The 12,207-nt window shown below is 42.6% G+C and overlaps 1 protein-coding gene across 1 annotated transcript in view; it reads right to left on the minus strand.

Moving 5' to 3' along the window:
- Positions 1–739: 739 nt before the first annotated feature.
- Alpk1 (alpha kinase 1) overlaps positions 740–12,207 on the minus strand; it is an 85,830-nt gene continuing 74,362 nt past the window's right edge. The window contains exons 9-14 of the mRNA XM_048333677.1: positions 11,242–11,346; positions 8,155–10,294; positions 5,612–5,765; positions 4,415–4,577; positions 3,206–3,392; positions 740–1,256 (exon numbers count right to left, since the gene is read on the minus strand). Of these exons, the coding sequence (XP_048189634.1) occupies positions 1,057–1,256; positions 3,206–3,392; positions 4,415–4,577; positions 5,612–5,765; positions 8,155–10,294; positions 11,242–11,346 (2,949 nt within the window). The 3' untranslated portion in view covers positions 740–1,056. The remainder of the gene's footprint in view (positions 1,257–3,205; positions 3,393–4,414; positions 4,578–5,611; positions 5,766–8,154; positions 10,295–11,241; positions 11,347–12,207) is intronic.

Here is a 12,207-nt window from a genome sequence, read left to right on the forward strand (position 1 = left end):
AGCCGTGTCCCTGGCTTCTTCTTGCTCAAGGCTAGCACTCTGCCACTTGAGCCACAGCGCCACTTCTGGCCGTTTTCTGTATATGTGGTGCTGGGGAATCGAACCCAGGGCCTCATGTATACAAGGCAAGCGCTCTTGCCGCTAGGCCATATCCCCAGCCCCTTAAGAATTGATTTTTAACTTTTATTATTTTTCTGCATCTTCTGAGATATCATTTTATTCCTCTATTTTGTCATAGAATGAATTTGTAAAATTATCATTTAAAAGAGTAAACTAGCTGGGTGCTGGTGGCTCATGCCTGTAATCCTCGCTACCCAAGAAGCTGAGATCTGAGGATCATGGTTCAAAGAAGTTTGTGAGACTCATATTTCTAATTAACCACCAAAAATGCCCAAGGATATGACTTGAATGAAAAGATAAGGGACAGCACCCAGGACTTGAGAGTTCAAGACTCATTGCCAGCACACACACACACACACACACACACACACACACACACACACACTCTAAACCCAAACAAAAAGCCCAAATGGTACAATAGTATGAAGCTTGACAGATTGTGACCAAAGTGCTGGAATCACAATGGCATGAGTAACAAAAATTTATTTCAAATAAGAGCTTTGTATTTGTCCTGATCAGATGGGGCTCTTCTCCTTGTTGCCTTCGCTGTAAGATGGTTTACCATGGTTCTTCCCCACACACGCTCCTTAACTGTGGCAGCAGGAAAGAGACTCTGCACTATGTTGTTATGGCAATTCAACGAAGCCTGACGTTGACACTCAGCAGTTGCTCTCAGAAACCATTGGCCATGGAAATGGAACTGTGGCTTGAGTGGTAAAGTGCCAGCCTTGAATCAAAATTTAAATGAAAGCTGGAGACTCTGAGTTTAAGCCCCAGTTCCCACCATTCACCCCCCATCAACTAAATCACGGGCCAGAATGAGCCTGTGGCCTGTCCAAGCCCCGAACTAGTATGGTATGCCATGTTCCAGGTGCCTGGAAGGAGAGAGACTCTGAGGTTGGAGAGGACCGAGGACTGTCACACGACCCATGCAGTCTATGGCTTGCTTTGTTTTTCTATTGCAGGCCTTGTCAGAGAAAGACGATGGCATATTTCATTACATTTTTCATGCTGGTTCTTAAAGAAGTAAAAAATTCCTTTCTTTCCAAAATTGGTGGTGACATCTTTCTGGTCAACAGAATGAATCTGAGGATCTGTGAGGTAGATGAGGCCTTTGCCATTACCAGTCACCCAACCTGAAAGAGAAAAGAATGTATTAGTTCATAAATGGCAGCCAAGCATTTTAGAGGAGTATTAAAGCACACATGCTTAAAGAGATTATTTTAAAACTTGGGTTTATACCATGGTTTGTATTTAGTAAGTTCCTGTTAGGAATTCTGGGTTGCTTTTTCATTTTTTATTTTTTTATTTTATTTTATTTTTTTGGCCAGTCCTGGGGCTTGGACTCAGGGCCTGAGCACTGTCCCTGGCTTCTTTTTTGCTCAAGGCTAGCACTCTGCCACTTGAGCCACAGCGCCACTTCTGGCCATTTTCTGTATATGTGGTGCTGGGGAATCGAACCCAGGGCCTCATGTATATGAGGCAGGCACTCTTGCCACTAGGCCATATCCCCAGCCCTGCTTTTTCATTTTTTAAACTTAAGAAACAGAATTATATTTGTCATTTATTATAATTTCAAGAAATTAGTAGCAATAAAATGCACTTAGAAAAATGATTAAAACCACAATATTGAGCTGGGCACTGGTGGGTCATGCCTGTAATCCTAGCTAGTCAGGAAGCTGAGAGCTGAGGATAGGGGTTCAAAGCCAGCGCAGGCAAGAAAGTCTCTGAGACTCTTATCTTGAATTAACCACCAGAAAACCAGAAGTAGAGCTGTGGCTCAAAGTGGTAGAGCTCTAGCCTTGAGCAAAAGAGCTGAAAGATAATGCCCAGGCCCCATGACTGAGAAAAAAAAATCACAATATCGAATATCTATTTCACAATTTGGAAGCTTCTTTAGTACTTTATCTGTTAGATTATATATTCATCTATTCCTTAGTAAGAACTCTCTAAGTGTAGATACTATCAATGCAATGTTGCAGGTGATGGGCATACAGCAGTAATGAGCTAGTCAAACATCTCTGTACTCACTAAAATAAAGTTCTGGTAAAATGGGAGCAGATCAGTAAACTATAACCAACTAAAACACAATGTGACCGATAATAAATGCTATAGACAGGGAATGAAAATGGTCATTATTAGAAATAATTATAATAAATTTCATTTGCATTTACATAAGAGTACAGAATATTTGTTAGTAATTCTTATGAGCTTCGGGCTGGTGGCTCACCCTTGTATTCCTAGCTACTTAGGAAGCTGAGTTCTGAGGATTGTGGATTGAGGCTAACCCTAGGAGAAAAATCAAGAGTCTCTTGTGGGTTTTTTGTGGTGTTTTTTTTTTTGCCAGTCCTGGGGATTGAACTCAGGGCCTGAGCACTGTCCCTGGTTTCTTTTTGCTCAAGGCTATCACTCTACCACTTGAGCCACAGCACTACTTCTGGCTTTTTCTATATATGTGGTGCTGAGGAATCGAACCCAGGGCAAGCACTCTACCACTAGGCCATATTCCAAGCCCCTCAAGAGTCTCTTATCTCCGATTAACCAGCAAAAAGATGGAAGACAGGTGTGGCTCAAGAAGAAAAATACCAGCCCTGAGTAAAAAAATTAGGTAAGAATGAGAGGATCAAAAAAAAAAAATCTCAATAAAATGGGACCGAATCAAATACGAATGTAGATGTTTCTTAAAGTCAGAGTTAAGCATACATAGCTTTCTGTTTCAAAATGATCTCAATTGTGAAACTCTGTATCATACTTTTAATAAGAGTAAAGGGCTATAGAATAGAAAAAATGGGTTTGGGCCCTTAAAAAATACAATAATAGGAAATCTACATTAGTTATTGTGGGGAGCCAGTCAGAGCCTCCCACCCCTACTGATTATGTGACACTTTATAAGCTTGTAAAAGTCATACTTTTTCTTAACTAAAGGAATCATTTGCTACATGCAGTAAAATCAATCAATTGATTACAAATAGATACCTATACATTTTCTATTAAATAGTGATTAATGAAGCCAATTGCACATAATACTATTCAAAATAAATTGCATATAAGTAATATTAAAAATAAAATCCACAGTTTTACATACCTTGTAAATCAACTACAACATCTCTATGATTAGAAAACTCGTAAGAAAAATGGCCATAAGCTAAGCCATAATCCGTGGCTTTGTATTCTGTTTTTACCACTTTAGTGTTATTTGATAACTTTACAAATTCTCCCAGTATATAAGGTTCCACAGTGATACATCCCTTTATTGTTTTGTCTTCTAGAAGCTGAAAAACAGAGATGAGATGTGATGTAGCACCATGGTTAAAGTTCTGGCCTTTGGGGTTGAGTTGACCTCCGTTTGAAACTATACTCTGTCACTTAGTTGCTTTGTTACTCTAGGCTTTAATTCCCTTATCTATGTAGTCAGTATAATACTAATAATAATTCCCCTTTAGGTCTGTTGAAAGGATTACATGTGAAAATGCATGTAGAGCTAGAAAACTGAATAATCGTAGATTAGATAGGTGTTTATAGCTTAGCACCTGGTTGCAAGGAATGGGGACAAACAGATGTAAAATGGGATTGATGTGGCACATTGTGAAGGGCACATCTGTACTCAATATAATCTTTAGGTCCCTCTCTTTCTGTAAGTTCAGAAATAATAGAACAATGTAAGTAACTAAGACTAATAACTTGAGCATGTAGGATAAAATACCAGGATCAACTGACATTCATATGTTCAGCTTGGAAGATCTATAACACACTGAGAGGGTCATAGTTCACACTGTTCTGCCTAAGAAGACAGTACTAATGACACTGATGAAGGAGTTCAGGAACTGAGTTTACTGGGTTTTACCACATTAGTGAGTAATGTAGACAGTTTGCTGATTGAAATCTAACCTAGCATACATTTATAGGCCAGTTTAACCAAGTTTTCATTTCTCAAAAAAGCCCATAAAGCCAGGTGCTGGTGGCTCACACCTATAATCCTAGCTACTCAGGAGATTGAGATCTGAGGATTGGGGTTCAAAGCCAGCAGAGGCAGGAAAATCAATGAGACTCTTATCTCCAGTTAGCCACCAGAAAACTAGGAGGGGAGCTATAGCTCAAAATGGTAGAGCACTAGCCTCGGGAGAAAAAGCTAAGGAAAAGCCAGCACTCAGGTCCTTAGTTCAAGACCCAGGACAGAGGAAGAAAGAAGGAAGGAAGAAGGAAGAGGAGGAGGAGGAGGAGGAGGAGGAGGAGGAGGAGGAGGAGGAGGAGGAGGAGGAGGAGGAGGAGGAGGAGGAGGAGGCAGCAGCCTTACCATCAATACTGCGGATGGGATGTAGAATATTTGTGTTGGGATCTTTTGTTCATAGAGTCTCTTGTTAAATTCTGTCACGTAGTGCTGTGCGGTCATCTGTCGCTCCACATCGATAAAGTGGTGCCAGAGCTCCTTGTGCTCCTTGTATTCTTTCCCAACATATCTAGGGAGGGAGAAAATCCACACCACACAACAGGAAAGCAATTTTCTTTATTATAGAGTAAAAAAGAGAAGACAAAGTTACGTAGACGTGTTTGCTATCATTTACTCTGCCGTATTCAAATCAATATTAGTTATGGTGACTTACGCCTCAAGTAATTCTGCAAGGGGCACCTGGATAGTGGAACACACTCAGTTCTGACTGTCCCAGCAGGATATGGCTGACAACGGGAAGGTGTAGCCAAAGTGTGGCTCAGCACCAGTGGCTCACACCTGTAATCCTAGCAACTCAGGAAGCTGAGAGCTAAAGAATCAGGTTTTAAGCAGCCTAGTCAGAAACATCCATAAGACTTTTGTGAACTCTTCAGTAGAAAGCCAGAAGTGGAGGTGTGGCTCAAGAAGTAGAGCTGCAGCCTTAGGAGAAAAAGCAACGTGAGAGGTAAGGCCCTGAGTTCAAGCCCCAGTACAGGCATACATGTGCGTGTGTGTGTGTGTGTGTGTGTGTGTGTGTGTGTGTGCCCACAAAAGTGGGCACCTTGTGTCTGCCACACTTTGCTGGTAAGCCATGGGCATCAGCATGGTGCACAGTGTACTGGAGCATGCTTGGGCTTTGAAGCCAGGTCTTCCTCATTGAAACACACCAATGTGTCAATCTGCAGCCTTCTTCCATCCCTCCTCTGAGGGATTATTTAATTTCTCTAAATACTTATTTCTCACCAACACCTATTATGGGCACAAGATGTGCTAGTTCTGAATGGTGTGTGTGTGTGTGTGTGTGTGTGTGTGTGTCCTTGTGTTCCAACTCTGGTACTGGCAAAATAAAAGTTAAGATCATGTAGTACACAGTACAGCCAGCAAACAGCATGACTGACAGAACAGGGATCTTGAATGCATGGTTGCTATCATTAATTAATAATACATATGAAAAGAGGTTATATTTGGAACTTTTTATAGCATTTTCAGAACCCCATGAGTGGTTAGTGCAGTAGGAAAGGTTAGCCCATTTTACGCGGATGACATAAATGTTTACAACAATACCTCCCCAGGGTTTCTTCCTGATGAAGATAATGGACCCAAAAAGTATTTCTCTGTTTGCCTTTCTTCTTCACATTCAGATAGTCCCCCAAATACACAGCAGTTTCCTGGGCTGTCCATAGTTCAGACTTTTTGGAATATTTTAACAAAAGAGCATCTGGGGGAAAAAAGACAAGGTGATTTTTCAGAAAAACATAACAAATGTTGAATAATAATCATAAACTTCTGATGATCTAGGAACCTCAGGTAGTTCTGTCAGGTCATAGAGAAATAAATCAAGTAATGTACCTAATAGACTTCTGAGACCTTCAGAGATCCCAAGTTACTCAGTAAAGTACCCCCTAATTCCCTGGGGTAATGTTCTCTTAATTGTTGTAAGTTGGGAAATTCCAGGAATTACTTGAGAAAATGTAGCTATTCAAAGATATGAGGTCTACTGGAAAAGAAAAAGAGGAAATAGGAAGGGGTGTCTCCATACTAATAGAAGGAAGAAGAGTATTAAGCAGAAGAGCGTCTCTTCTAGGGGAAGACCTACATGAACTTTTGGTTTTTTATTTTTATACATTATTATTATTATTATTATTATTATTATTATTATTATTATTATTATACGAGGCAAGCACTCTTGCCACTAGGCCACATTCCCAGTCCCCACTTTATTATTATTATAAACATGATGTCCAGAGGGATTACAATTACACAAATCTGGTAAAGAGTACATTTCCTTTTGTACAGTGTGCCTGCATGTACTTTAAGAAAGGGATGTAACTTGGGACCCAAGTTAAAATTAAGCAAAGATCTCCCATGTCTCCATTGTGGTAGTGAAGGGAAGAATGGGACACTTAGGAGACAAAATGCTTAACAGACATCCACAGGTGTGGGAAGTGGATATCTGGGCTGGGGAGTCAGGGAATAGGATTGAGAGATCAGAAGAAACTGAGATGGAAATGGAAGGTGAGCTGTTTGTCACCTTTACACTCAAGGAGAGTGGCAAATACAGGGAAATGACAAGAAAAAATTCTCTTTTTCCACTTGTTCTATTTCCCTAACTTTGCAATTTGTCCCCTCCACTGTATTTATTGTCCACACATTGGCACAAAATAACAGTAAGTAGCAATAGGGCAGTTACCTAACTCTAAGAAATATGATTTTGAAACTGTAGTACCTCACAATAGCAGGGGGACGCTACTACTACTAGAAAATATTCATTTTCATAGTGATGACCTGATCCTGGGTTTTGGTCTGGCTTCAAGGCCATGGGCTAACCACTGGAGTACTTGGAAGTAGAAGTAGAAGTTTTCAACATTGGATTATCAAGGATGAGCTCCTAAAAATACCGATGCTGGCATCTCTGAACCAGGTCTATTGTATGGATTCTCTGGGATAAAAGATCCTCTCACTAGGTGCCAAAATTAAGAATTAATACTTATTGCTGGGATCTGGTGGCTCAAACCTGTAATCCTAGCTACTCAGGAGCTGAGATGTAAGGATTGAGATTTGAAGCCAACCCAGCTAGGAAAATCTATGAGACTCTTATCTCCAGTTAATCAGCAAAGATCCACAGTGGAGCTGTGGTTCAAGTGGTAGAGCACTAGCCTTGAGCTGAAAATCTCAGAGCTAGTACCCAGGCCCTGAGTTCAAGCCAACGTGCGCACGCGTGCACGCACATGTGCACACACACACACACACTGTTTAGTATCCATTGCTTAGTAACTATGTAGTTAATTTCTTCATTTCTTCTGAGATACACCTTTCAACAATTTTCCATTCAAATAATTCTGCCACATATGATTATCTGGCCTTAAAGAATAACCTATTTTCCTTCAGCTTCTTCACCACTGACCTATTGCAGCCATAAGAATGCTGTGGTCAGAACATTTGGGCCTTCTCAAACTTTACATGTGGAAATCCTAACCTGAAATGTAATGGTATTGGGAGAGGGGGCTCTGGGAGAGATGATTACATCTAGAGGAAGTGCCCAGCCCCTCCCACCTTGGAAAGACACATAGAAAAGTCTGTCTATGTACCAGAAGTGGATCTTCACCAGACACTCAAACTCCCTGTCTCTTGATCTTAGACTTCATAGCATTCTTAGAATTTGTGAGAAACAAATGCCTCATGTTTATAATCCACACCATGAATGATATTGTGTTATAGCACACCAAACAAACTAAGATGAGGCAGAGCCTAATCCATCCATGAGTTGGCAAGAAATTGCTTAGGATGGACAAGTATGGAAATCTCTGCTTACAGGATGACATCACCCTGTAATGTGGAGGAAATGGACAAATCCTCTGGAATTCTTGTTTCACTTTCTGTCTAATGTGACTTTGTAGGAAACTTCCAGTGTAGTGTGGTGGCCTGAGCCAGTCTTTATTCTTGGCGATCACTAGGGTCCTTCACATGAAAAGTGAAGGAGGCAGTAGCCCACACATTTCTCTCTGTGTTACTTTCATGAGCTTTAAGTGGTCTACACAACAAGCTCTTCAGAATCCCCCAACATAGATGCTTCACAAGGTCATGCCAACCAAAAACATGGTACTTACTGTGTGCCCGTTGGAGTTGACTGGGCTTAAAGACTCCCGTATTCTCTAATCTCTGCAGTAGCCAGTCCTGTCTCACTCCTGCCAGGAGTTTTTCAAAGTCATCAGTTTGCAGAGTTCGAGCCTTAAGGATCTCTTCCTTGGTGATTCCTGGCACTGAGACAAAAGAACTTCTACTGGAATTTAGGAAGGACCATGAGTTGTCCCCTTCTGAAGAACCATTGGACAATGCGGGTGATTTCAGCCACCAGAAAGGAGATGAGCTGGAGTTCTGGCTGCAGTCTAGTGGGATCGCTGCTCCCTTCCCTTCCTCTGTGGTGGTACAGTCCTCGCTGAGGCCAGGGAAGGGAGCGTTCCCACTCAAACAGGATTTGAGGGTCTCGGGTCTTGGAGCAGAGAGCTGCCTCACCATGTATGGTCTACAAGGTCCATGTTCATTAATGGAGCTGATACCTGGGCTGGCAGGCTGCCAACCCTTCTCATCCTCTGTCGTGGCATCGGGGTCAATTTTCTGATCTTCAGCGGAGCCACCATTCTTTCTTGCATCAAGATTTTGAGCAGGCCAATGAAGAGTAAAGGGGCTAGACACCAACCTGGACTGGTTGCCCAGAGCACTGCCCATAACTGCTTGGAAGTCTAAGGGCCCATCTTCTCTGCATTCTGCTGTTTCTTCTTCCGGGTCCACCCTGGATGGATTCTCTGTGAATAGACAGCCTGTGACTCTTCCAGTGAGTTCTTTTCCCTTCTCTTCCCCATGCCAGTTTGTGCAGTCACCATTTGTTTTTGGAAAATCATCAATTATTTCAAAAGCTTCTTCTTTTTGGACTGAAGGGTATCTGCTCAGGTACTTGCACTTGCCATTAGCAGGTGAAAGCCAAGAAAGGGAAGTCCTTGAAGGTGTGCATTGAGCGGAAGAACTCCTGGGTCCTTCAGGTCTGACTTCCCGGATACCTTTCTGCTCTTTTAGTAATCCTAGGCCAGCAGCCAAATGAGTGCTTGTGGTGTTGCAAGTGTTCATTGTTGTTGTCGTCAAGGGCACAGGTGTATGTAGCTGACTCTGAGAAGACTCTGAATGGTCAAATTTGGTTTTATGGAGAGAGAGATCATGAGATGGTGAAGACAGTAAATTCATAGGTCTCCCACCTTTGTTGTTCTCCCTCTCCTCAGACAATGCAGTAGAACACTGAGTATCCACAGGATGTTCTTTGCTGGATTCATTTCTCACTGACTTACCGTCCACATGGTAGTTTACTTCCTCCCAGCTTGTAGAAGAACTAAGCCTGGATAAGTTGCTCCAAGAACTGGAGTTCTGGCTGTCGCTCTGAGACTTGTTCAAAACATCTCTCCATCCATTGCTGTGGTCAAGTGGCTCAGTCTCAGTCTCCATCCCTTGATCCACGGAGACTCGGAATGCATCAGAGTGGGCCCAGTTTCTCCTCCCTGCCCTCCGGAGTCTCTCCCGACCTTCCTCCACCATCACGGAGGAGTTCATTCCTCTGCCTTCTTGGGAGCATTGGTTGTCTTCTGTCATACTCATTGTATCCATGCATTTTGTTTCCGTTTTTAGAGCAGTGACACAGATTCCTGTTTCTGTGTCTTTCTGTCGGTCTTTCCTGCTTCCACAGCTGCTTTCAAAAACCTCACACACTGAAGTATGGTGCTGTGAATAGGCCTCAAGGATTTTTTGGAAATCTACTTGCCCATACAACATGGGCTGATCCAATCTGCTCTTGAAGCTCTCTGGAACGTAAGATCTGTCATCTAAATTTGAGAAGCTTTGAACTTGGAAAAGATCTTTCACCCGGCTGATAGCAGTCATGATTTCCCGAGAGCAGGTGTCTGTGTCCTGACTTCTGGAGGAAGTGCTGAAGGAATACAGTTTCCCCAGGGCGGCAGTGCAGAGCCCACTCGCAGCGCACACGGCGTGCGTCTCTCCGTGCAGTCGTCGGTGCACTGTGGTGAGAGCGAAGGCGGCTTTTATGAAGCTGTGAAGCTCCTGCTTGCCCATCACTGGCTCATCATCTTTCTTGCTCAGGAGGCCAATCTCAAATGCCTCTTTGGCCGCATGCAGATATGCATCTTTCATGCCTGCAGGACAGTCACTAGAACTAGCGTATGACAACAAGCATGTGCCACGGATATTCTACAGAAAATATCAAATGCAAAGTTAGATACTGAATGGGAAACCAAAAGTGAATCAGGAAAAACTCTCCATTCCTAGAGGATGTTCCTTAGAAATATTGTAGGTAACGAAACCAATATTCCACAAATACTCTAAGGAAGATGAGCAAACACTGAGGCCTGTTGGAGAATGAGATTAATGGCCTGTAATGTAAGTACTTGGTTAGTATGAAGGGGTAAGAAATTAGTTTTAGCTACCATCTAAAATGTAACCTTATGATTGTGTGTGTGCATGCGCGTGCACGCGCGTGCATATTTTTGATCCTAGATTCGTTGAATATGTAGACATAGAACCTCTGGATGTGGAATGCTAATTGTATTTTGAAATAAAAGATTTCTGTGTACCTAGCTCAGAGATTTGATTTTAATAGAGAGATCTAGGGTAGAGCCTAGGAATGTGGGTTTTTTGGTTTTATCTTTTTGGTTTGTTTGTTTTTTGCCACTCCTGGGGCTTGAACTCAGGGCCTGAGCACTATCCCTGGCTTCTTTGTTGCTTAAGGCTAGCACTCTAACAGTTGAGCCACAGTGCCACTTTGGCTTTTTCTATATATATATGGTGCTGAGGAATTGAATCCAGGGCTTCATGTATACGAGTCAAGCACTCTTGCCACTAGGCCATATTCCCAGCCTGGAATGTGTATTTTGAAAAGGCTTTTTGGGTTATTCTGTGTTGCCAGGCTTGAGAACCATTGTTCTAGAACAAACAAGCATTATACACTTGGGCTGAATTAACTTAGCTTCCCGAAGTTCATGACCATTTTGACCATCAGCTCTTTCTTCCAGGTGGAGTCTTAGCACAGTTGCCAACCATAAGGCACAAACCTCCTTTAGGGAGACACCTTTCCCTCCCACTGCTATTTGCTAGAGGCCCCTGGGGCAGGGGTACCAGGAGTGGTGCAGTCTATTTACCACAGCTGTGAGCACAAACAGGGGCGTGTACGCGCTGAAGGCAGCCGCCAGCTTGCAGGCTTCTGCAGCCGCCAGCAACTGGTGATCAAACTCCTTGAGCAAGCCCTGCGAGACATAGGAAGCAAGGAATCTGCAGTTATTACTTATCGATGAACAAAATCATGTGATGAATTGTCTCTACTTACTTCTCAAGATTCTGAAGGATTCCTTACTCCTTAACTTGCTAGAAGATGCTAAGCAAGACCAAGTGGGGTGTGATTAAAAACTCCAGAACACTGACTATTCTTTATCATCTTCCACCTATACTCTAAAGAGGGCCTACTATGTGCAAAGTAAGCCAGATGGGCTTCTGGCTTCTCTGGAAAATGTGGTAGTCTTGTTCTCATGGTGTATACACACTTTACAGCCCTGATCAGCTGTTTCTGTGTTGTTCTTGGGGATTCAGTCATTTAGTCAGGAGTAGGTATGGAGTAGCTCTATAGGACAGGCGCTGTTGTAGACTCTGAGTGGAACTCTACAGAGAGTTTGCACATGTGCTTACTGTGTTGACAGAGAGGGACGGTTGCACCCAAATTAAGTAAAATAGTATTTCAAGTGCTGGTAAAAGTTCTGGGGGAAAGGGTTGGAGTGGTATGGGGTGGAAAGGAAATTTGTACTTGATTAACTAATATTAATTAATGTGGGTACCAGAGCCTCCAGTCAAGGCCTCATACCCTTGCTTGGCGTTTCCTGTCCCATTCTACAATTTGAGCCACACCTCCAGTCTAGCTTTTTGCTGGTTAATTGCTGATGGTGTTTTCTGGACTTTTCTGCATGGGCTGGCTTTGAACTATAGTCCTCTAGGTCTCAGCCTACTGAGGAGAGAGGACTACAGGCATGAATCACCAGTGCCTAACTTAAAAGTCATTAATTTGGAACCATCATCAGTAACAATTTCACTAAACAAAGGGCATAAACTTTTCCCTG

The sequence above is a fragment of the Perognathus longimembris genome, chromosome 24, assembly GCF_023159225.1.
Source record: "Perognathus longimembris pacificus isolate PPM17 chromosome 24, ASM2315922v1, whole genome shotgun sequence".
NCBI classification, from domain to species: Eukaryota; Metazoa; Chordata; class Mammalia; order Rodentia; family Heteromyidae; genus Perognathus; species Perognathus longimembris.